Raw genomic sequence first — 21,231 nt, forward strand, 5'->3', positions numbered from 1 at the left:
AAAAAAAAAACAGATCTGGTTCTAGTAAGAGAAGGAATAACTATTCATCCTGCCCTGCTCAAATGACGCATCTTCAGGTAGACTTCATTTTAGTATTGTTTTATAATTAGTTTTCATATTGTGTCCTAACAGTAGGTTGCACAATATATTGATCAATTCAACGTCCCGGAAACTATATTAAATTTAAAAACATGGAAACAAAACCAATATTAATTATTCCTTGTAAATTTACATCATTCTTATACGCACAACCATTCTCATAAGTTAGAAGAAAATCGGCAAATCTTTCGCATTAATTGTCGCAGCTGTTATTTTGCACCTAAGGGTAGAGCAGAACTTTCTACCGTGTATTGTAAATTATAAAATACTCAAAACTCCAATAAAGCCGTGTAACGACGTGTCGCTGTGTAGCTCGAGGGAAGCGCTGCTATTTTTGTATTAAAATAATAGCAGAATTAATTAAATTACAGTTGATCGACAATAAATGCACATTTTAGTTCATAATGATTAAACTTTATATTTCGGCAACTATTCACCGCTCGAGGAATTATTTTTGTTAAGAACGTTAAAACGATTTTTCGGGATAAACGTGTATTGGCAACGTTAAAACTAATGTGGTGACTGGAGGGGAAGGGCTGGCGCAACGAGGAGGTTGATAATGTTGAAAAAGAGAGGTTATAGGTTTGATGGCAATTACTCTAATAATATTATGAAGGAAAGTAGAACGTCGTACTGACTTTGAACTTTTACACGGAAACGTTAAATGTATTAAATGTACACGAATGTGTTTATTATACAAAGTTTAACGGACGCGATAATGGTTTTATGTTGAAACTTTTTCAGTGAGAAAACCCGTGTAGATTTTTATGAGTCGTACAGCATTCATAAAACAAATCGTCGAGCACAATGTCTACGATAAAAATAATTTAACGTTATGCACTTGTATTGAAACTTATAGAGTATTATAACTTATTATATATTGCCATAATGGAGTAACGTCCACCCAACATAATTGGGTTTAATTAAAACAGGGAAAAAAACCTGCAATAAGTAATGCAGTGCTGCTTTTGACCACATTTACACTGCAGCTTGTCCCGCAGCATAGCACACGAATCACGCGTTTAATTTTCGAGTACTTACGCATGGTGTCTGTAACACACTTCTTCTCTACACTGGCTGAGATAATAAATCAAACGGATGGCGCCACGTGTTATATTATTACCATTATTAAACGTCGTTTCGGTGATAAATGCACGAACTTGCTTTATAATGCGAATATTGTACTTACGTCTGACGAAGACCTGACGCCGAGAAAGAGACCAAGCGTTATGAGAGCCTAGCTGGGTCGATCTTATATGCATAAAGTGGGAAGTCAGATTGAATTCCTATAAAGAAATTATCTGTAGAATTATTTTAAATTTGCTCGAGTCGGACACAAGAAAGTTTTGTTCGGATTATAAATAAAAAATAATACCGCCAAATAAGAAAACAAAATATGTAATATTAATTAAAAATGATTTTAGCTTTAAATTAATCTTAAAAAGTGTATTATTTCAAGTAATTCAAAATCATAATAATAATAACTAATAGAAACGGTTTTTTGTACACCGTCTAAATTAATAAAAAAATAACTCGCGATTATTATAATGGGTACCACACAATACTGGTGTATACTGTACATAGAAATACTACAACAGTAATACAAGTACCCTCATCAATTTGTACAACTTTTAATTTTGTTTTATGTAATACGCCTATTATTTAAAGTAAGAAAATCTCATACCACTACAATGTTGAAGAAATTTAAGCTTATTTGAAAAAGTTCCAACATTTATATTTTATAATTTTTATTTAAAAAAAAAAAAATGTCAAATGACATTACTTAAATGAAATAAAAAAATGATTGTATGAAAATAATAATTTCTTTAACAATGCCTATTGCTCATGACTGATTTCAGCAGAGTATTATTGCTATTCATTTTTTTTTTAATTTAGCTCAAACCCGAATATATTTTCAAAGAGGGCTTGTGTTTTTTAGAACGGAAAAATATGTTAAACGATATTTTTGAATTCTACAGGCGTTGGTTTTACTTACATCGAATATTCTTTGTGGGAGATTACATTTAAATACCCGTGGGAATGTATTTAAATTGGAATTTTAAGTTTTTACTCTTTGAATTTGCACGTTTTTGATTTTGCGGTTTTAAAACTTTTCTTTGGGACATGCAAGTATAAGTTATTATTATTCTAGTCGTTTTCGCCAAGACTTTGTGAAAATAACTAAACAATTGGCTTGTAAGTTATATTCCATTTACATGCTTTAAAAGCTTTCTCCGAGTTCAGTATGTTTTACAAATTTGAAATACATCGACGATAATTCTATATTAATGTTAGGTTGAGTGAAACTTTTCAAGTGATCTCTAGGACAAAACTGTCAATCTTTTAAACTGCACAATGTATTATAGATGTAAGTGTATATTATAATATAAACAAATATTCTGATAAAATGGTGTGGAAGACTCAATGTTAAAGGTACACATTGGAAGAAAGTTTTAAAGTTTGTTTTTAAACAATGATTAAACGATAAAAATATATGGTTGTTTTCGATATGCTGTTATCGAGGAAAAATTATTTTTTATTATGGATTTAACTTTTATTTTTATCCTTATTATTAGATTTAAAAATGCTATTTGGCGAGTGAATACCTTTTTTTTTGGTCCATTTAATAACGGGATAATAGAAATAAATGGAAATAAACGAATTATTGATACTATTAGGTATTTTTATTTAGAATCCGTTTTAGGTTTAAAACCCTTACGTTTTCTTCAATTGTAAAAAGAAATCGGTTTTACCGTTAAGTGCACTTCAATAATACTTCTTTTTTTTTTTACTTGCTTTAGTACACGTATTAACTTTAGTTTGAAGAAATAACAATACACATTTAAACTGTTTTTTGGAATAAAATCGCTGAATCTTTTTAATCTAACGTTACAGCGTGTAACGGTTACCCCAAAGAAATATTAAATACATCATTTTGCTGTGCACATATTCTATTGTACTGCCACAGAACATATTATAATATGTTGTAAAAGGTATCCGAGACATTAAATCAAGTACAAAGTGGGTAAATTCACCGACATTTGGTATATTTACATTTTACACTCGAAACTGAATTGTTCCGAGAAATCCATTGTGTATGTGCGGCTGCTGAATATAATTGCTATTGCTTTTTTTATATTCTTTATCAGTGTGTAACAATTTAAGTTTCTGTGTGTTGATAATTGTTGTATATGGGCGTGAACTAACATAATTTAAGGGGGTTAGAGAGGGGGGAGGGCATTATATTTTTTCTATATTTGATAAATTTGTTAATAAGTACTACATATTGATGTTTTTAAATTCACTGATTTCGAACTTGTTATCAATTTTAAAAAGGTTAGAAGAGATTAGTGGGATATTTTTTTTAGTTTTTAGAATTTCATACGTTAGAGTATTGATTAAAAAAAATTTGGGGTCGGTGAAATCATAACTGTTAAACTTTTTTAAATCAACACCTTTTTTTAGGGAGCCGGGGGCAGTTTAAATGAGTTTTATCAAATTGCTGCTAACAAGCATTGCTGTGCCTTTATTTGGAAGCAATAACAATTTTAAAGTTTATAATTTTGTATAAAAATAATTTTTAGAGGTCCTTAAAAAATAATCAACTTCTAAGAATAATCGCTCTTTGGCTGAACGCGAACAACGGTGGGGAAATTATAGACCTTTAAGGTTTCTCAAACGAATTCCTTGAAAATCGAAGTCGGAGGATTTCTCTTGAAGATGTTGGATTTATGTATAATAATAACGAATAAATGAAAATATATTTTTTAAGTACATAAAATCCGTACCGATGCAATAAATGACACTGGAAACTTTTGGCGAACACCTGTCAGAGAGCACCTGTCAACGTTTTTCAGCGAAACGCTATAAGTTGTCATTTTAGAATTTCGAAGATTCGTGGAAGGAAAGAGAGAGAGAGAGAGTGAGGGAGAAGGATCGGCTAAAGACAAATTGACGTGTGAAAGAGACGCTGCCGGTTTTGGACTTAGCGTCGCAGTAAAACAATTTAATACCGCACACGGTACCAACGAATTTCAATTATTCGAGAATTCGACCAACCCAACCCTTTCGGATGCTAAAACCCGGGCTGGACATAGGGATTTCTGGCCAAACGACGGACTACTTGAATTTAATTACAACTTAACGAACACCCCTGCCGTCTCTCCGTCCATGTCAGCCGCCGCTTTTCACACGCAACACTTATGATTCGGCCACTTTGAAACCATTTGAAAATTATACATTCTTTCCGTCTTAAACGACCCCCAACAGGTGGATATTACTGGGTTACTGCCGAGTTAATTTTTCCCTGGGCGCTCGTCTCGACCTTTGCATTTTTTTACACTCAATGATGATCTATTCGCTTCATAACAACGACTATTGTAAGCGCCATAATCCATCAACGCATCTGTACACGGCGGATTCGTTTGCATTGAAATAAGGAAAAGGAAACAGTCGATAGAGTCTACGGCGAAAAATAGTCCAATGTAAATATCTCAATAAAAACGCACGACGATTCGGATATAGCACACCATAACATTGAGTACTGCAGTCTTGTTGTAAGAAATAAATTTAACAATACCAATCATAACCGTTGTATTAAAGATGGACTTTGAAAATATCAATTTACAAAATCACGATTAATGCTACGGTTTAAAGGCTAGAAAAAAATGTATTATTATCAACAAATTTCGTAATAGTAATAAAGTGCAAACAAAGTTTGCTTAAACAAATTAATAAAAAAAAAAAATCGCAGTTTTCGACTTTCTGTACAGTTTTTTATTCAGTTTTGATTTTTTAATCACCTTCTAGCAAATATTTTTATTTAGATACATTTCTACAAATTGTATACACATTTTATTTCAAAATGTATTTTGCTTTGCATTTTTTCAAAATGTTATTTTAAACAAGTTCTGTATTTTGTTTAAAACTGTAAGTTCCCAGTATTAAAGACGACTTAAATATACAATTTTAAAATAAATAGGAAAATATAAAAAATGACAATGAATAACTAATATATTTTTTCAGAACCTTCAATAGGTGTTTTTAGAAGAATTAAGTTGTCTATTTCTAATAATAACTAATTTTAACAAATACTGTAGTTTTTTCTATCGGCTTATAATTAGTATAATTCTATAAACTATTTATTGTAATTTGTATCTATGGATTTATGCAATAGTAAAAAAAAATTCATTTTAAAGTTTATGTTTTATGCAATAACGTAATAACTGTAAGGTGGGACTAGAAAATTAAAGACATTTTATATTGCATAACATTTTTTTTTGTGTATACTAATTTAAATAAAAAAGTGAAAAAAGGTTTTTTTGATTAGTGCATTTATATTTTATACCAGACATTAAAACTGTTATTTAAAACAACGAAATTTTTGGACGTCATATCTTAAGTACATTCTTAAACTGTTCGAATTAAAAATCGATTAAAAGGGCAACATCAAAAAAGAGTTTTACCAAAAAAAAAAAAAAAATAATAATAATAATAATACAAAAAAATATGCAAAGACAAAAGAGAATTTACACAAAAAAGTATTTATAGGGACAAAAGAGATCTTTTTGTGTAGTGGGAAAAAAAGTATTCACTAATGGAGAAGGTTCTTTCATTTTAATAATCATTTGCTGTCGAACACGCTTGTGGGATCTTTAGTAAAGAAACATTAAAGATGCAGTATTGTTGCTATTGTCTTTTTTAGTAAACATTTTTTCGTTAAAAAAATGCGCGACGAGGTATAATTTATATTTTCTTGCATCCATAATATTTGGAAGTAAAGGAAAGAGGGTAGTTACCGTTGACACGCCTGTCATTCAAGAGTTCAACGAACTTTATTCAAATCGCCAAAAGTGGAAAATCACAAAAAAAAAGGATAATATAATTAAAAATATGTATATTCTCTAATCTCTAAGTACAAAATATGAATACATTACTCTTTAGGCATGCATGTTCTGATTGATTTTTTGTCAACCAACCATATTAGGAATATTTTATCAAATAGGATGAAAACGAATTATAGAAATTGAAAAATAAGAAACATGAATATTCAATAAAAATTCAGTGTGTATCTACTGGAGCGTAAAAACGTATATATTATAGGAAAAAGCATTAACATGGGATTTACTATAATTACATTATACCCGCTTGGGTTATACTTTTGAGTTCTTTGGATATTTTTTTTAAATCTATTATTTATAGTATATAAATTGTATCCGGTTATGTACCTCTAAGTGACTGTACATTTAGTACAATATAGTATTAGATAATTATTTTCCATAAATCACATTGTCTATGGTTACCCGTCTATGGTTACTATATGGTAACTTTGAATTGTTAGTGTTTTTTTTATCTGAAAATCAATTTTATTATTATACAGCTAATTAGCCAACAATTAATATGAGCACACAACGCTTATACTACTGTGGTAGTACACTTAATGTTACAGTTTTTTATTGCTTATAACATAAGGAATAGGGATCATAGTTATTAAATTGCTAAACTTTTTAAAATATTATTACAATAAAACTCTAAAAGTCAATTTGATTATGGATATAGGGTATCGTTGAAACAGAAATGTATAATGCATTTGGTTTGTGAAATAGAAACATCTTACTGTTTATAGACCTTATACGGACTTTAATAAAATCTAGATGACACAAAGTACTGACCAAGAAAATAAAAGTCAAACGCAAGAGCAGTTGTGTTTAGTTTTTATTTTAGAAACGTCGATGATTATTTTTGTTCCATTTTTTCCTACTCGTATAAAATCTATAGATTTTAGACAGAAGTTTTAGGAGCTTAGTGACCTTTTATTTTCCGTTGTAAACGGGATTATTTCATAATAGCAAATAAAAACAAAAAAGTAATTATTAAAAACAATTTATAATTTAGAAGTTATTGCAATAGAAGACGTTCGAATCAGACTTAAAGACAGATAATTGATCATTGCAATAATAAAATTATTGAGATTACTGATTAGGGAATAAAAATATTACTAAGTTTGTTATACAATCAGATATTGCCTACTTAGATGGTATTAAGTAGGTTATTAGTACCTAGTTATTGCTTGTTATTTGTATTGGTTGATCAATATTCGAATAAAGACATAAGATTTCAAAAAGAATACCAATTTTAAGTATATCTATTTTGGTTTGAAAATATTAAAAAGGCAACTCATCAATGTTCAGTAGATTATTTTCAAATAAAAAGTCATAGTTTCGCATCGAAGCGTTTACTTAAAAGTTATTTCATCACTTTTAGATATCATAATTATTCCTAAAGTCATCCCCGTCTCTACTATGACCAGACTCAACTGTCCTGGTTTTTTTTTACAATAATTAAAAATACAGCAGAAGAAATATTTACGATTTTTTATCGTATACAAATGTTTTAATTTTAAAAAATAAATATGTAAATATATTTTTTTTAATTACAGAATTTGTACGCATTTATTCCTATAATTGTTTGACGTAGTACAGGCTGTACCATATATACCTATATATTTTTTTATGTACAGTACACACTTACACGACGGTATATATTTATTTTAGTGAATATAGAATTGAATTTATTTCCCGACAAATAATAAATATTGAAAGAAGGAAAATACTGTTGGATTCTGTGATGATGACAACCGTTTGAAATGCAAATTTTGCGCAAATACGATCAGGGCCTCGTCTGTGTGCACGTTAAAAACCATACCCGCTCCTCCGCCGTGGATTTGATTGTCACGAAAATTCTACTTTTGCTGTCAGGCAACAGCGTGGTATTCTTTTGTACTCCCCGACAACTACCGGGGTCCAAAAAATATATTTTAAAAATAGAATATCAGAAGGAAATTGATTTTGTTCGAATGTTTCGCTCGCAATATGCCCACAACCGGAACGCCTTATTACTTATATTTAAAAACAATAAAATAGTAGTAATAATAATAATGTCCTCCGATCGTTTGCCTAATAGAAGACAACGTTGGCGTGTTATTATTTGTTTACAACAATATTTTATTTTATTGTTTCAGGGCTTCTACGACTGCAACAACTTTACGAGGCTCTGGACTTAAGACCGGACAGCCTAAAAGTGGAAATGGTAAAACGCGTTCAAAACGTTTCTGACGCAATGAACTTTGTGCATCAAATCGAACGAGCCGACAGGTAATATCATTTATTTTGTCTTACCATAATTTAGATATTAACAAAATATCATAATCGTTATATAGTGTAAATCATAACCTGAATAATAATCCTAAAGATATTTTAGTTACAGATAGTACAAATTGTGTATTAGTATTATATATGTAGTATAAAACTAATTAGATAAATTATTAAATAATTAACGAGATATCAACTTAACGATTTGGATTTAATTTTAACAATGGTCTTGTGATATATATCATGTGCATGGGTCTTTGCGATAACAATTATTAATAATAAGAAATTGTTTAGAAAGACACATATAAAATATAATAAACAGAGATTTAAGTAATAACACTAAATAATTTCTTATTAGCTTTTTGTATACTGTACAAGTATTATATAACTGTTGTAGGAATTTAAGTACAAATAATACACTGAAATCTCAATATGAGAAATGTTATAACATTTGCAATAAACACGTTTTCCTCATTAAATTGTTTATATACTTATATGAGTAATGGTCAATGATACGTTTGGATGAAATTATAAATACAATTTCCATTTAAAATTACTTATTTTGTTCATATTTTGTAATTTTCATTAAAAAAAAAAACACTTTTAATTTTAAGAAACGTTTATTATTATTATAATGCGTTTAAAACATTCTATAAGCGAGTAGGAAAACTAATAACTATGTTGTTTTAAAGTGTTTGTTAGAATTTGAATTTAAGAAACTTCAAAAATTTAAATATCAATTTGAAATTTCCATTCGAACAAAATAATAAAACATAATTACTAGTACCGAGAATAAATGTCTTAATAGTTAGAAACAAATTGTATTCGTATTAAATCAAAGCGTTTCCGTTGCATTAGAAAAACATATAAAATACAATTAAAAACAACGAGATCTGAGAATTTTTAAATGTTTTACATTTTCACTTCCTGTAGTTTTCTAAGTTGTTGAAAATCAACACTAAAACGCTAATCAAGATAAGACGTTCTTTTATATATTATTATTAAAGTTATTCTGGAGGTGGACTGTAATTGATATATCTGCATATAAATAACTATATATATATATATTAAAAATATTTATATATATAAATATATGTAGGTAAAACATTTATGCATTACTATCTGGAACATGGCAACTATCCGATCTAGATCGCTTTCCGGTGTATTTGTTTTCCAATGAACGACTTCAAAGCGTTCACTCCAATACTCGTCCAAATGAAACAGAAAAGTGTGCAAAAAAATTACTTTTTTTTATTATTTTAAATACAAAAGCAAACCTTATATGCGTGTATCTGGTCGATTTAACACGCTGCCTACCGGTGTATTGGTTTCTCAGCAATTTTTTCTCTTTTATCCTCCAGTTCCACCCTCTGACCCATTTCATCGTTCAAGTGTGTAACGTGCTTTGCATGTAATCTATATGTACACTTGAATATAGGTATAATATGGGTTTACGTATATGTATTACGTTTTAATAGATTTTGTTCTTCCAAAACCACTTAGACAACTTTCGGTGTGAGTTTTTGTTCCATAAAACACCCAAGTAGTAACACATAGTTCATATACTGAACGGTGGATGTATTATTTTTGTCTAAGTAGCAAGAAATCGGCCATTAGTCAAGGGTTTGACTTTAAAACGAGTATTTCTAATTTAACAAATCTCGCTTTTTCCTTAAACTATGGTTTTTAATTTATTTTACAATGTTTATTTCAGATGGGGCAAAAAAAGAATTATACTCGATTGCCCAACGCAACTTGCAAAACAAATAGTCGTATCACACGTGAAGGATATTCAGCTGGGAAAAAGAACTTATCATTATTTGCTAAGCGGATTGGTAAGTTTAAGCAGAATTCAATAGCTATGTTTACTCAGAAATATTTATACTAAAAAGTAATATCATATTAAGCGTAGGATGATACTGCATAATATATTAGAAGAGCTTTTCGATGATGTACACTAAAATATATAAAATATAACTAATTAAATCTGCACGTTAGATGATTCAGAATCAACCGACTTTCTATAGAAAAGAAATGTATTAAAAACAATATAAGTATTTATTTAGTTCAAACAAAATTCCATGAATGGAACATTTTTGGAATAACTCATTAAATATCCAATAAAAATAACGTGGAACTCATTTTGTTGTTTTTATAATAATAATTAGTGTTTAATATATTTATTAAACTGTTATTAGGAAATACAAAATGACATCATACATAATTTGTAGCATATTAGTTGATAGTAATTATAGGTTGTATCATTTGTAAATGGGTTTAACTATTTCAGTCGCTCTGTAATAATAGTTAAAATAACACAGATTTGAACTAGGAAAATAATAATTAATCAACCGTAAAGTTATAATATATAACTATCTGCAAAACGAGCATAGAGCTACGAAATTCCATAAACTATCAGCTGTAGGATGTTTATTAAAATATATTAATGGTTATTATAATGTGGTGAACTTGGCAAACAATATAACATTGTTGAAAACTAACGGACACGAATTCATTGCTTTCGGCTAAAAATTAATTTCATCATTGTTGCCGAAACGGTATCATGCTCTATCTCTCAAGCTCATCTTTTGATACATAAAATTGCATCTGATTAATTACTAGGTATTCTTGGAGTTGGTGGTATCATACAAGAAAGGGCGAGGGTTAGATTAATTGGCCTCACCATATTCGAACGTGTTTACATAAGTTTGTGTCTGACGCAGTGAACAGCTCTTAGATCAAAGTTGCTAAATGAAAAAAAATATTACAGACTACCGAGAGGAAAATAAAAAAAAATGTTTAATGTATATTTTTAATAAAAAGTTATGAGTACTAGAAGGTAAATATTGTAAAATATATGTTTTTAATTTTAAATATGATATTAAAAAGCTCGAACTCGTAACAATTACTTTAGAGAATACTTCGCCAAGTTATTCTTTTTTTAGCGTTTTTGTTTAACAATTTTTGAACTTACAAACAGGCAATGCTTATATTTATTTTCGATAAATTGGTTGTATATATATATTTTTTTCTTTGCTCGCTCTATTGTCGTTAAATAGAGAATGTTTGTTTTTAAAGCCCATTAAATATAATAAAGTTTATGAAAGCCTAATTGTACAGCGAAAATACACAGAAAACATTGTTGACAATGTATATAATATTTTGACCAAAATTAAAATTGTACGTCACGCGATTATAATTCATTTGATATTAAGCAGGCAAAGCCATAGTCTACTATACTTATTCTTAATAGTATATAAACCTACTATATTTTATATTTTTCCCCACTATTAGTATGTATATACAATTCGACAGTATAGCTTTAACACAGCTCTGATTCAATCACGTAGAAAGAATGTCTGTATTAACGAAAATCGTCAATGATCATTTTCAGATTATGGACGACCATTGGGAAACCGAAGTAGTCGAGTACGGGGCTATCAACATAACTGGATTTAGAGTGTTGGACGTTAACCAGCGAGCAGTTAAACACTTTCTGTCGGAATGGAAAAAACTCGATCCCAGCGCTTCACTGGGAGCAGGAAAAGATACGATTTCTGTAAGTATAAATATTTGTAAATACTCACCGCTTTGTTTACCCTATTCATTTATTTACACACCGGTGTAAAATATTAGCTGAGATCAAAAACGAATAGAAATCAGTGTTTATATTGTGTGGATCAGTTGTATTGTATTTTTTGGTATTTTTAATGAAGAAGTAGGTAGGCATGACATATTTTTAAAGGAGACAACAGGGCAGCTCTCCGAGAGCTTAGCAACACCTGTTGGTTTCATAATGTACCGAAAGGCGAAGTTGGCGGATGATATAAATAGAGAATTGAACGGCGTTAACGTCGAAGAAAGTACAGAAGAGTCGTTGGCCCGACTCTCGTGGGAAAAGTCTAAAAGTATGGAAAAAAGCGCGAATCGCAAAATTTGATTAAAGCGTGCGACGTTGATAGCCGTCCTAAACACAATATATTATATTTTTGTTAGGGGTGGCAACCCTCGCCGAGTGCGTTTTTTTTACTACATTCATTGGAATCAAACAGAGCGTGCAACGGCGATGACTTGTTTTGACGATGTAATATGACAGTCAGTCACCACAAGCAGGTTAATTTACAGTAACATAAACATCTATTTATATTTATATATTTTATACCTATGTATATGATTAGAAAAACTTTTCCAAATCCATCACGCCGCGTTCGTGAATCGTGGAAACGGTGACAGCTTTATTAAAAAGTTTTCGCCCGATAATCACAGCTATGGGTCCAGTGTAGAATATCGGTGAAAATATTGCATTCGTCATCGTCATAAACCGTCCGTCATTATTTGAAAACCGTACAAAAGAAACGAACGTTGGAAATTTCGAAGCTTCCGTTGAAATGCAATTTGATGCAAATTAAAGCCACGTCGCAGAATGGTTTCACTCGAATAAAAGATGTTCATTGCGCGATATTATATTTTATCTACCATGAAGAAGACAACTTACAAGAATAATGTTATTACTATCACAACCCTGTTAAAATCGTGCTTGCGGCAAAAGAGGAGGGATTAAGGGGAAATCAGCTGATAAGAAATAAGGTGGCCATGCAAATTTCAGAAGCATTTTGGAAGTATTATTTCTCCTATAATTTTGACTTTTAGCGTTACATATATTTTTTCGTTGTCGCAGAGATAATTTAAATATTATCGTCGGCTCATCCGTTTATACTTTATACGGATGAAATTTCATTTAAATCCGACATTAATATTTTGGTTTTTTTTTGTATTTTTATTTGAACGCGAATCATTACAAAAATGTAATGTCGGTTAAAAGTCATAGGATCTAAATATTAATATCTTCAAGACTGTCATATTGTATTGTGGCATGTTATTATTTTTTCTGGAACCGTATTACGTTTCATATATTATAATAATATTATGTACATATATGATATAAATATATATATATTTATGTATGAGAAAACATCAGAGCGTTTTTGATCTCAATACCGTATCTATGTGCGCAAAATAAACATAAAGTAAATGAGAAATGGTCTTTTCGAGTATTTGTGAATAGAAATGTATACGGACACGTTTAATCATTAGGAAAGACATTTTTAATAAAAAAAAAAAATCCCTCATTACATTACCGCATCACATTAAATCCATTTTATATTTTCCACACGTCGATATATTATAATGGTGATTTTCATTTATCACTGTCTAAAAAAGCCTATTATATTTAAGCACATTAAGATATTGCTGCAGTAAATTTTGAAGTAGATTTCGAGTGCATGGGTCGTAAACATTAACGTTTTCGTTGAAAAAAAAAAATAATAATAACTTATCGGGCATTTGATATTTTTTATTGCGTACTTAAAAAAAAAATCGTTAACCAATAGCTATGGGCTCTGCTTCGACCGTTTAGGAATTTGCTCACTTGCGCTAGAAATGCACTTCTCGTCGGTTCATTATAAAATGTCAATTAAATTATTAAAACAAAAAAAAAACTGCACAACCTTTACGTATAAATATAAACTAACCGTGTAAAAATGTTGGTTATAAAATAATATTGAAAGATAGAAAATAAAAAATAAATAATTCGCAAAAATAGTACTCGCATCGAAGAAGTGTACTTGAGAGAATAAATATTTGAAATATGATGATATGATATGTTTTTAGTTCATTCAAAAAAGCTTACTACGGCATTACGCACAATAAGTGTTTTAATAAAAACCCATGTACTTACCTACATTTCTCTTTGTCGCATTCAACGTACACTTTTGTTTGTTTAAGGGATACTTTTCAGATTTTTTCATAATTTATTATAATATTAACCCTTCAGTGTAGCAGAAATGCAGACATGTTTATTAAATACATTTTTTTTTGTTTGTTAAAGAATATGGATTTAATTTCGGTGGCGACCCGTAGGCTGGTGGAAATTACTATCTACCAGTTAAATGTAGTTTTCTTGTAGATATACCCTGTTGTTACCAAATTCCTGATAATATTTTAACCTATATGAAAAAAAATTGTACACTATACAATTTTAAAAATTCGCCGTTGAAGGGTTCTATCGGAAATAATTTATTATAATTATAATAATTTTTTAAGTGACTCCTGTTGGAATACCCTTCTCTACCCCACCCCCCCCCCCCAATTTTTTTGTTGTGCCCGCCGCGCCGTTGTCCATTGACAGTGCGGTAGACGGACGGCTTTTCTTATTCTTCTCCTCGCGCTCGTCCGAGCCGCGACCTTGGTTGATGAATTAGTGCAGGGCGCGGGTGTGGTTGTGTTTCAATGTGCCGCGGCTTCTGCATTATTGAACGTAGCTTTCCCCCAATCCCCCCCCCCCCCCCCCGCCGCCGTACTCTCAGTCCACCAGGCTCACCCCGTCCGGCCCACCACGACCAATGCACACAGTACACACGCCGCCGCCGCCTACTCGCGATTCATCTCTCCTCAATCGAGCGTCGCACGAAAATGTTCCGCTATCAATCATGAGCCAAAGCCCCACTGACAAACATGGCCGCTCAACCGTTTCATCCTCGAACAACAACAAATCAATCACACTCAAAAATACTCTCCATGCTCTCCGCTCACCTTTGCCCCTACACTCCCGGTCGTGCCAACCCCGTTGCACATATGTACATATGTACGTGTATAATAAAGATATTATATACATACACATATATATATATATATATTCTTTTTTTTTTTTTTTGTTTTGTTCGCGACGACCTATACGGACGGGTAAAGGTCTCGGGTTAATTTTTTGCCCATTTGTCATGATCCGCGCGTCGGAGTGTCGTCGGCTGACGTATTGCCCGCGCTTACCACGCACGTATATATATATATACATATGTATACGACCAAACACAGTGCGTCTTTGACGTGACGAATTATTTTTCCCCCCTTAGCGATACAATATAATAATTAATCTCGAATCGACGACTCGAGATTGGGTTTTTTTCACCGGGAATTATTGTTTGTTTGTGTGTTCGTAACAGGCGCACGCCGCTCTGATGCACGACGCCGTCCTGGTGCTGGTGGAGACGTTCAACAAGCTGCTGTGGAAGAAACCGGACACGTTCAAGTCGACCACCAAGCGGACTCTGGTCAACGGCAACTCGTCCAGCATTTCGTCGTCTCAGATTTCTGGGCCGGACTGCAATGCTGGCCACGGTTGGGTCAACGGTTGGGAGCACGGAGACAAGATATCCCGGTACTTGAGAAAGGTAAAGAATACAATGACAACTAACTACTATAGTGGCAACAACAAAAGCTGTCCTTTTTTTTACAAACATTTTTTGCTGGATTCGAATTTGATGATTCTTAGACCAGATTGAGATTCGGTGAAATTATTCTATAAAATGTATATAATATTATGGACATAGTTTCAAATAAAAAAAAATCAAATATTTCCGAATCAGTGTTATTCAGTTATTGGTGGCATGCAAGGCATTTGAATATAACAAGGCCGAATGCGACGTATGGAATAGACATTTAATTGAAAATGATAAACCTGGAATCGACATTATTTGGAAACGTATGTATTGTTTTCAACTGTAAATACCGGAATTGACTTTACATATTATTGATAATATGACAGTGGGATATAAATGCAGGTCAGCGAGTTTTAAGCATACGCTACGGTCAAAGTTGTCCATTATTTGAATTATAACATAATCGTAGGTGTTTTAGCTATGCTTATAGGAAGAAAACCTTATTTTGGAGTTGTGAGTTTCGAGGAATTTTAAATGTAATATAGTATCAACAACACTCGCTATGAAAACTCCAGATTAACCAGAAACACAGTTTTTTACTTATAATATGCTCCTATTTGTGATTTTAAAATCTGTTTCTGAGTCGTTGAGTATAAGAGATTCGTTTAGGATCCAAAGGCTTGGAAAATATCGAAGGCGGGGGGGGGGATTAATATTTGTCTTAAAACGTTCCATTTCTATATCTACCCAACTGAAAAGTGTTTAGTTGTTCATAGAACAGCTGTTCAAATATTTAGTCATCTCAAAGAATCCGGATAGAGTTCCGGGCAAAATATTACTAGCTAAAGAAAAATGTACAAAATGAATTATATTTTCCAAAATATGGTTAGGTTTCAATTTAAAAAACATATTTAGTATTGAAAAACAATTTTTATTTAGACTTTATTCTTATTATTTCTTTGATATACCTAGTTAATTTTAATTCGTAAACTAAAGTTTATACAATAGATGAAAATAAGCTTTAAAAATAAATTAAATATTTAATTATATAAATAAAAAGTCGCTGGAGATGAAAACTCTTTACTGCGTTCGTCCCATAATACTAATATGATACTATGATCTTGGGTATTACAAAATAATGATCCCTTTTAAGCTTTGGCATTATCTAAAGTACTGTTATTCAATCTATTGCAACATGAATAAATATAACCTTAATCGTTGGTATACTAGTCGGGTCATAGGTGGCGTTTTACATAAAAGATAGTGAAAAATTAATTTTAAAAAAATAGTTATTATTTTAATATTATTCAAACTCGTTTTCCCCGTGTCTATATAAAACAGTTTAAAAAGTAATATACTTACCCGGAGTAAAGAAAAACGTGTGCTACTCAAATAGTAATTTACCGGTTTGGTAATTTTGAACTGTACACACATTATAATATAAATACATATTATGTTAAATAACGCTTCTTGGCTCTGCAAACACACCTGTAAAGTTTTATAATATATACCGCGGTTGTATTAAGAGACAAAATACAGGCAATGTTTAACATAAAAATTGTCATGATAAATTTCGACCACGTCAACTAACTACAGGTCAGTCTTTGTTAGCTCTAAGTGACGGATTTTGATAATATTATAGATACGGTTATTTTTTAATTATTCTCTATTTTGATTTTTGTACCGCAGTTTTTGCCACTCGTTTAAATCTGTTTTTAATGTAATTTATTTCCAATACTTTGTCATAAGTATTTTATAGAAAAAATAATACTGTGATTTTTATGTCATATCTTACTTTATGAAATTAGGGATAAGGATACAAATATATACGAAATGCATTTTATTTTTAGACTTTTTTTTTGTTTTCTGTTCAAGAGAAAGTCTTGTTTGCCAAATATAATGATTTTCGGATGTTCAGGTTTTCCCTTAGGAGGATGCCGAACCGGACGCTTCGTGGACAAATCCCTACACAAAATGTCCTCCGTCTTATATTTAAAATAATGAACCTGTAGATTGAATCGAATAAGAAAATATTAAGGTCAGCGTGAAAAACGAAAAACAAAACACAATTGTAACATGCTTGGTGACCTTATCAAATTATAACACACAGAAAAACTATCAAATATGTAGGTCTTTGGAAGTAGTAAAGCCATAGAGTTTTACTGATTACTTGATCTAATGCATAGTTTTGTTATACTATTGTAAACCTATTCAAGCTAAAAAAAAAACCACCTACGATTAACTATTATTTGTGTTGGAAATAACACTGTGTGTAGGAATGACAATATCGGTTAAAATAACAATGCATAGACTTTTCGATGTATCAAACTCAGATTTTGTATTATCAGACAATATATTTTAGTATCTATAAATTCCCATAACATATTGATAGAGCGCAAAAAATATCATTTTTTTACATTTCCCTATTATTTTCTACTTAATCGTTCATTAATGTAACGATAATATACTATATAAAGTTTTAATAAAGGTAAGTTTTATAAAGTCTTAATAAGGGTTAAAGTAACTTTGTTAAGGCTGGTATTTATTCAGATGAAATCATATTTGAATTTGTTTCATCGATATAGTATGTAATGTACATAGTGTAATTATTGTGTGTATAATATTAATCACTCACAAGTCATATATTATTAGACGAGCACAAGATGGATTGCATACTATTATCTTAAGTGGTTATTTATAAAATAGCGACGGTATATTGGAAATTTAAGTAATGACTTTGGAAAGTGAAGACGATGTTAAAATATTTTAGTGGCAATATAGTCAATAGTCTTATTAAAATAAAGCTCGAATTTTTGCTAGGTAACGCATAGGGTTTTTCGGTTCAAGGCTTAAAATATGTACTTGACTTTTTAACCATTAATCATTTTCCAAAGTATATTATTATTCCAATAAACGTCAAACAACAGTTAACAAACAAAAACTCATTTTACTTAAAACAGAATATTTTCACGAAGCGGTACGCTTTTACATTTTGCTCGAGAAATAAAAAATGTTTATCGAGTGTGTAAGCTAAGGTTAAGGATGTAGAAAAAAAAACATCCAACCAATCCGGCCATCGGTATACCATCAATAAGTTCTAAAGTACAAATTCCAATTGCAATTTTCTCAACAGAATTGTTTTTCTGAATTGTATACACATATGTTGGCAGAGAATAATATTGACAGACGTTATTTATGCGGTAACTAATTTAATTATTTTTTTTTTTATAATCAACGTATCTACTTGTTTAGTTGTTACATGGTACACGTATCAAATATCAATATTGACATTTAATACTTTCAAATGTGTCAATGAATTATTGTCGATACTCGATACATATTTTGATCAAAGTATACCCCGTTGATACATTTCCCCCAACTCTGGTAGACGGTGTAAAATAACAGACAGGTATTCGCAGACTACAGACACGGCCAAAGTTAATTATCGATAACGCTGCTAAAATATAATACAATAAAGAATATTATAGTAGACACAAAGAGTACTCGGCCATCCCTATTGGGCAGAGCACTCTGCGAGTGCAGCGTTAAAACTTAATTACGACATTTTTCTCTCGTTCATTTTTTCCTCCCCCTGGTTTCGGCGTCTTGTCCCTTGTATATTTCTTTGTCCGTTTTTCTTTGGCAGACACAGACATAATACAATATATATATATATATATGAGTTGGTTTTACCCAAAGTGGTATAAATGGGCTCGGACGTCCCGTCGCGTTAATAACGGGCCGCGACATAATCCCGCCTTTTTTCACTTCTCGCTTCCTGTTGCCATCAATCCTCGCTTGCTGCCGCACCTAGCCGCGTTTTGACTATATTTTTCGGCCGGCGTTTTTAATTTCATTCTCTAAGTGAAATTAGTGAGCTCCGCGGAGGTCGAGATTCTTACCTATTGCGCGGCCTAAGCCCGGGGCCGGCCGCACACGTTCAATCTTCATTTCCACGGCGAAGACGCCGCACCACTTACCGCGGCCAGGGCGGGGCCGAAGGATTTCGCGGCGGGTTGTTGTCGTCTCGACGCTCAGTGCATCTGTCTTTGTCACCTTTTATTATCTTCCACGTGCCACAGCCAGCGCCCGGCCTTTCGGGTAAACAAAAAAAAAACACCACGCTCACCCTCTCTAATAAGACTTAACGCGCAGTGTATCATAGCAATATGTAGCCCGGGCTTACGACACGGGTAATAAACGACGTCACATTATCCCGGCCATACGGTCCTAGACGTTTTGACGACGGACTTGCGAATAAATCTGTCGCGGCAACCGAGTTCTTACATTCCAAAAAGGTTACCAAAGTTATATTACTAACTACCTACGACAATATTACGTCCTTAGCGGCGCGTCCAGTTAGTGCGACGTTTACAATTTGTTTTTTTGTCTGGCCCTGGGTCCGAATTAATGTAGCCGGCCATCTCTTCCCTCTCCTCGCCGTGGTGTTGTTTCTAATTATATTTCAACGGCTTTCGTTTTGTAAAGGAGAACATTTTTATAAGAAAACGTGTTTACGTCGAGATTGTTGAGTGGAGAATTCGTTCGCTGTGCTTAATTTCACATCGTCATTTCTGCTTACATGCTAATAATAATGGCTAATGAATTTTCAATCTATTTCTTTCTTGATACTAGATCTTAAGTACGATTTTTAAGGCGAAGAAGAAAAGTACAGTAGACCAATAATTGGTAACATGTGTACAGAGAAGGATACTTGGAACCACGACAGTATAAGAATAAATTTCGAAAAAAGAATTTTCTTTTTGAAAACAGACATTTCTTGAATAGTTCCCTTTTTTATGTTCACATACAAGTCCATCTGGAATTATAAAAAAAGTATTCCACTTAAAATTTTTATTTTGAATAGTATCTTTTGACGGATCTTTATCATAAAATTGATTTTTGGGACGGCTTTTTGTTTCGAAATGTTAAATTACACATTTTTTAATAGCTTGAAGTTTATACATTATTTATACATTAATATTTGTTGATATTATCAACGAATAATGTTTATGGCTATAATGTATTTTAATCAAATTTACAAGTGAAAAAAATCATGAAAATTATTCAATTATTGAATATTTAAGTTTAAAAGCTCATTTCTATGCAGGTAGTTGTATAATTCTTAGAAAAATATCGCTACCCGGGGCAATAAGTTTGTCCCTTTCGGACTCCCATAAATGTGGCCCCGAATGTCTTACACATAAACTAGACGGAATATTATTGATTTCGCTAAAAGCCGAAGAAATACGAGTACACTGTCAAAAGAGGCTCGTGGGAGGGGGTGGGGTTTGTAAGTATGAAAACATTGTCGAAGGGTAGCGGGTTTGTGAAAAATATGCATACGCGGTATTAGGTCAGTATACAACTCTAAAAAAAACCTGCACATTAGGAGGGTCGGTGAGTAGTGGGCATGAAACATATTGGGGTCGGAGAGATCACAAGACCATAGAAGTTATCATAACTCAAAGTGATACAATCACTTTCATAGAAACTGTAGATGGTAAAATCTGTTAATTATAAAATATAAATCCTATTTAAGAACATAAATGTGTCAATAATTTTTTTATTTGACTTTTCGGGTCCCTCGATAAAAAGAGTGAAAATAATTTACTTACAAAAATGTATAACATTTGATAAAGTCCACATTATTATCGTTTTCACGAGTACCTTTAAAGCTAACAATGAAAAAGTTAAGCAAAACGGTCCGAGTACTTGAAATTGATTTGTCAACATTAATGTCTCCAACATAAAATCACATGAATGGA

General features: G+C 31.7%; 1 protein-coding gene across 1 annotated transcript in view; it reads left to right on the top strand.

Annotated features, from left to right (window-relative positions):
* LOC126834454 (glutamate receptor 1-like) overlaps positions 1-21,231 on the top strand; it is a 143,173-nt gene that overhangs the window by 84,834 nt on the left and 37,108 nt on the right. The window contains exons 5-8 of the mRNA XM_050566378.1: positions 8,120-8,252; positions 9,964-10,084; positions 11,644-11,808; positions 15,248-15,475. Of these exons, the coding sequence (XP_050422335.1) occupies positions 8,120-8,252; positions 9,964-10,084; positions 11,644-11,808; positions 15,248-15,475 (647 nt within the window). The remainder of the gene's footprint in view (positions 1-8,119; positions 8,253-9,963; positions 10,085-11,643; positions 11,809-15,247; positions 15,476-21,231) is intronic.

This window comes from Adelges cooleyi, unplaced genomic scaffold, assembly GCF_023614345.1.
Source record: "Adelges cooleyi isolate 19-005CV unplaced genomic scaffold, UGA_ACOO_1.1 ACOO_flye_CR_arks_rails_tigmint_CR_PRNA_21, whole genome shotgun sequence".
Taxonomy (NCBI): Eukaryota; Metazoa; Arthropoda; class Insecta; order Hemiptera; family Adelgidae; genus Adelges; species Adelges cooleyi.